Source organism: Nannospalax galili, unplaced genomic scaffold, assembly GCF_000622305.1.
Source record: "Nannospalax galili isolate Female #2095 unplaced genomic scaffold, S.galili_v1.0 scaffold17532, whole genome shotgun sequence".
In the NCBI taxonomy this organism is placed as follows: Eukaryota; Metazoa; Chordata; class Mammalia; order Rodentia; family Spalacidae; genus Nannospalax; species Nannospalax galili.
The window spans coordinates 20,173-25,165 of NW_008330567.1; the positions used below are offsets into that span (position 1 = coordinate 20,173).

General features: G+C 48.6%; 1 protein-coding gene across 1 annotated transcript in view; it reads left to right on the plus strand.

Annotated features, from left to right (window-relative positions):
• The first annotated feature begins 905 nt into the window (after window positions 1-905).
• The window catches only part of LOC103746337 (protein RoBo-1-like), a 5,649-nt gene continuing 1,561 nt past the window's right edge, over window positions 906-4,993 (plus strand). Inside the window, exons 1-4 of the mRNA XM_008848477.3 lie at window positions 906-985; window positions 1,188-1,301; window positions 1,671-1,823; window positions 3,826-3,957. Coding sequence (XP_008846699.1) covers window positions 913-985; window positions 1,188-1,301; window positions 1,671-1,823; window positions 3,826-3,957 — 472 coding nt within the window. The 5' untranslated portion in view covers window positions 906-912. The remainder of the gene's footprint in view (window positions 986-1,187; window positions 1,302-1,670; window positions 1,824-3,825; window positions 3,958-4,993) is intronic.

The window sequence follows — 4,993 nt, forward strand, 5'->3', positions numbered from 1 at the left end:
CACTGGGGTATAAAAATCAGCCACAGCGAGGGCAGGAAGAGCCTGTGCCCACTGCTCCTCACGCACAGTCCTCTCCTCCATCTCTAGTGAGAACACGGGCCTTCCTCCCTGGCTCAGAGATAGTCCTTTCAGAAGATCAGGAATAGTCTTTGGTGAGCATATATGGTGTGGGGCTGTGGCCTGTGTGTGCTGGAGGCCGACTCTCTGTGGGAAGGTGAATTTGGAAGTAATGAATTCATGTCCTTAGCTAAGAGGCTGTTTGTTTCTGAACACTGTGGCCCAGAACTATCTAGCATTTGGAAAGCCTCCGTCCTCTTCTAGAATAGTGATTTCCTGGCCAACTCATTTTTTAAAAAACTTTATTCATTTGTTTTAGTTTATGTGTGTGAGTGTATTGCCTGCATGTATGTAAGTGTACCCGTGCTGTGCAGTACCTGCAGAGGCCAGAAGAGGGCGTTGGATCCCCTGGAACTGGGGCTACAGGCTGTTGTTAGCTGCCCTGTGGGTGCTGGGATTCAAACCTGGGTCTTTTGCAAGAGCAGCCAGTGCTCTTGACTGCTGAGCCGTCTCTCCAGCCCCTTGGCCAACTCATTTCAGCTGTGGAAGGTGGCGTGACGCCTTCATGAAGGAAAGACTCTGTCCCATTGAAAGTCCTTCCTAGGGGAGGAAGTCTAATTTTCTCTTGCATGCTTTGATTGACAGACATGACATCTTTTTATTTTTTATATGTCCTGAAGAGCCATATGTAATATGAAAGCAGGGCTTCCCAAACTGTGCCTTACAGAATGAATGGATGCATGAGAGAGTGAATGAGTTAAGAAATAGACGAGGGGTGGTCCTGGATTCAAGCACGAGCTCCAACGGACCCTTTTGCCCTTCCTTGGGCCTGTTGCAGTGTTCACGGGAGTCACCATGTCCTGGCCCTCCATTCTGAAGCGCCTCCTTGCAGTCTGTGTCTTCACGGTCTTTTCCGCAAGCACTGTGGGTAAGACTTAACAAGACATCCCTTCGTCCCAAAGGAAGGGGAGGTGGGCAGTGAGGTGCCCTACAGAGGTGCTGTACACCGTGTGATCCAGGGATCCCGCTGGCCCCTCAGGGCTTCTTCTCCTTGGAATGTCTGTCTATTGGAAACACCAGCCTTAGTGGTCTGGGGTTTGGTTTTGAACAATGCTTATTTCCTCCTCCAGAGAGCTTCACTTGTGTGAACTCTATGTGTGCTAATGGAATCTGGATTACTACCCCGGGTGTATGTGAAACCTCACAAGGCTGCTTCAACCTAGTGCAGGAATTTAAAGACCCAGGTGAGCCTCACCCCCTTATGCACCTTCCAGTTTATCCAGCCTCCTTCCAGGATGGGGCGGTGGGACGTGGTCGACATGGGGTGCTCTGCCTGTTGCAGACAGTCCAGGAAAAAGGACTGGTGATCCTGACTCCTACATTAACCTCGTGGTGGCCACCTGGGAGTGACCCTTACCTACTCTTTGCAGTGCTAGAGATCAAACTCAGGGCAGTGCTAGGCAGGTGCTCTAACACCGGACACCCCCTCGTTTGGTTCTCTGGCCCAAGCAGAGACTCTTGTGAAGACTGGGAGTGGGGGCACAGGCTCTTTAACACTGACTGCTCCCTTCCGTTTCATATGGAACATTTTCTTGGGATTTCACCCTCTGCAGTGTCATCCGTGTCCCTGACGATTCAGCAGAAAGGCTGTTTAACAGCGGCGTGCACCCACCTGACGTTCTCGGCGACACTGGACAGTCAGCGGACGATTAGATCTGACCAGCGATGCTGTCAGGCTGAGCAGTGCAACAAGCAGGACTTACAGCGTGAGTCTCCGCCCCTCACCACCCCGCTCCAAGGCTTCGGTTCTCTGCCTTTCCACGGACTCATCTCCCTGCTGCTGGGACGCACCTGTCCTCTTTCCCCTTTGTTAACGGCGCTCCCGGGAAATGGTCAGGGTCGGATAGAAGCTCCTCTCCTTTGTGGATGACTGAGTTCTGTCCAGGTTGGTCCCTAGGCTTTTCTCTAAACTTTGTCCCTCCTACTGAGACTTATCTATTACTTACATATTTATCTTCTAACCCTTGATTTTGTCTTTATTAAGAAATGTATTTGGGGGGCTGGAGAGATGGCTCAGTTTTTAAGAGCACTGGCTGCTCTTGCAGAGGACCCAGTTTCACGTCCCAGCACCCACATGGTGGGTAACAACTGTCTATAACTCTAGTTCCAGGGAATCAGACACCCTCTCTGACCTCCATGGGCATTTCATGACACAGGTGCACTTACATACATGCAGCCAGTACACTCATACACATAAAATTTTTTAAATGTATTTTTGTGTATTTTGCCTGCATGTGTATAAGTGTACCACATGTACGCAATACCTGTGAAGGCAGAAGATCTCCAGATCTCCTGGAACTGAACTTATGGATAGTTATTAACCACCATGCGGGTGCTGGGACCCAACCCGGGTGCTCTGGTAGAGCAGCCAGTGCTCCTAACCACTGAGCCATCCCTCCAGCCCCACTTGGTTTTGTCTTTTGAGATGAGTCTTGCTACATTTCCTAGGCTAGTCTATTTATTTCACATTATGTGTTTTAATTTTTAATATTTTGAAATTTGTTCTCTGTAATGTGTTTTGATCCAACTTCCTCCCTTCTCCTTTCTCTTAACCCCGTTCCCTCTGGAACCCCTTTTCTGCTCAGTAGGTCTAATCTCCCTCCGACTTTCGAGGCTTTCTTATAACCCACTGAGCTTAATTAGGGCTGCAGATATGTGCAGGTGTTGGGTTATTTACTGGATCATGGCCTACTTACCAGCTGCCACATTCCTGAAGAAAAATGACTTCCCCTTCTGAAGCAGCCATTAACTATCAATAAGTCCTGAACTAGGGTGGCACTCCCGTGTCAGTGCCCCATCCACGCCGGAGTGCTGACAGCTGGCCTGGTGCAGGTCTTGTGGGAGCAGTCACAGCTGCTGTGAGGCCATGGGGGCTATGGCAGTGTCAGATCTGAAGATAGGGTTTCACACCCTCCTCCCCAGCCTCTGGCTCTTACACTCTCCTGCCTCCTCCTTCTGTGATGTTCCCTGAGCCGTGGGCATCGGGGAAGCAGATGTTAAAAATGTTCTGTTTAGAGCTGAGCATTCAATGTCACTTAGTCTCGGTGATCTAACCTCCAGTTAGGAGTCTCTGCGGTAAATGCAGCCGCCGCAGAAGGAAGCTTCTCTGCTGGCATAAACCCAATTATTTCTAAGGTGGTTTGATGACATGACCATTTAGCAAAGCAAAAATAATATATTTCCACCAGTGGCCCATGGTCTCCCCGGCTATGGCCTTTTGACCAGGTTTACTATAGCAGGCATGAATTCCCTCTTGTGGAAAGGCTTTAAATTCATCAGAAAGTGGCTGGCTACCCCACAAATTTGTGCCACTGTCACACCAATGTCCTAAGCTGGACTTAAATGCCTGGACTTGAGCAATCCCCCTGTCTCAGCCTCTTAAGTAGGAGTAGGGGGGAGCACGGGCATGTACCACAGCACTCGGCCAGTTCCTTACACTTTGCACCTTTTTAGAACACAGATTATCTAGTAAAATTTCTCCAGTGCAGAGGTGAGTGATTAATGAAAGACAAAGGAAAACTGAGTTTCTTTGATACCCTGCCACCACACTCACCTGCTCAATACCTTCGTCCCACGTCATTTTAACTGTAAACAATTATTTTTGGTGGAACCATGAAAGAATGCTGATATTGGACTAGGTGGGGCACGGGTACTCTCAGCTCTTTTCTCCTGCCTTTTCTAAGATGAAACTTTTCTCTCTCCATTCAGTGTCTCAGCCGTCTTCACAGATCAATGGTGTCCAGTGTCCTGCATGCTACATTGAAAACGCCGCAACATGTGACTCAGTTCCCCTAAAGTGTACAGGGGCAGAGACAAAGTGCATTGAGTTTTCTGGCAAAGGTATGACTATTTCCTCAAACATTTTAATGTTCATTTTCTGACGGGGTGTGGCGCATCATCCATCATTGCAGTGCTCTTAAGGACCCTAAAACTTGGCAGCTGAATAAACACTTATTGTGTCCTAATATTTAGTGGTCTGCAGCCCAGGAACAGAATTACTGTTGGTGTAGCTCAAGGTGTTTCATGGGGCGTGCACAGCTGTGAGCAGAGGCCGTGGTCCGTCATGGAGGATTTTCTTCTGAGCTCACTTATGAATTTTGGTGATTTCAAGTCCTTTTTCCTGTGACCTCTTCACAGGCTGCCTCTGTGTCCTCATAGCATGTCACCTGCCTTCCGATAGGGTGACTCAGGCTGAGCGAAGGGAGCAGCAGATTTTTATACTCTAATCAGAAAAATGAAAAAAAAAAAGGAGGATATGCAATTGGGGGGTGTAGGGTGGATCTGGGGCAGTAGGAGGAGGAAATGGGGGATGGTTAGCTTCAAAATACATTACATACATGTACAAAATTCTCCAAGAAAACAAATATTAACAACTAGGTGAGGGACTGGAGAGAAGGCTTAGTGGTTAAAAACACTGGCTGCTCTTGCAGAGGACCTGGGTTCAATTCCCAGCACCCACATGGTGGTTAACAACCATCTATAACTGCAGATCCAGAGGATCTGATGCCGTCTTCTGACTTCCAGGGGCATTGTATGACACGGGTGCACTTACATGCAGGCAATGCACCCATACACAAAAAATAAAAATAAAAGTGAAAATATTAAAAAATAAAACTAGGTGGAAAAATGTCTCCTGTCGGTTTCCTGGACCAGTCCTGATGTGACCTGGGTGACAGGTCCACAAGGCAACCACTGCCAGGAGATGGAAGAGACTGTGGGTCGCCTTAGAAGCTGGTTTCTGCCCAGAGTGAGGGGTGGTGCAGTGCAGAGTGATTAGTTGTCCATCAAGGTGTAGAGGGAGCATTTTGTTGGGAGAAAAGACTTGAGGAGAGGTGGTAGGAGGTGGGGGGGAGGCACTGGGAGGTGAGGGGAGGCG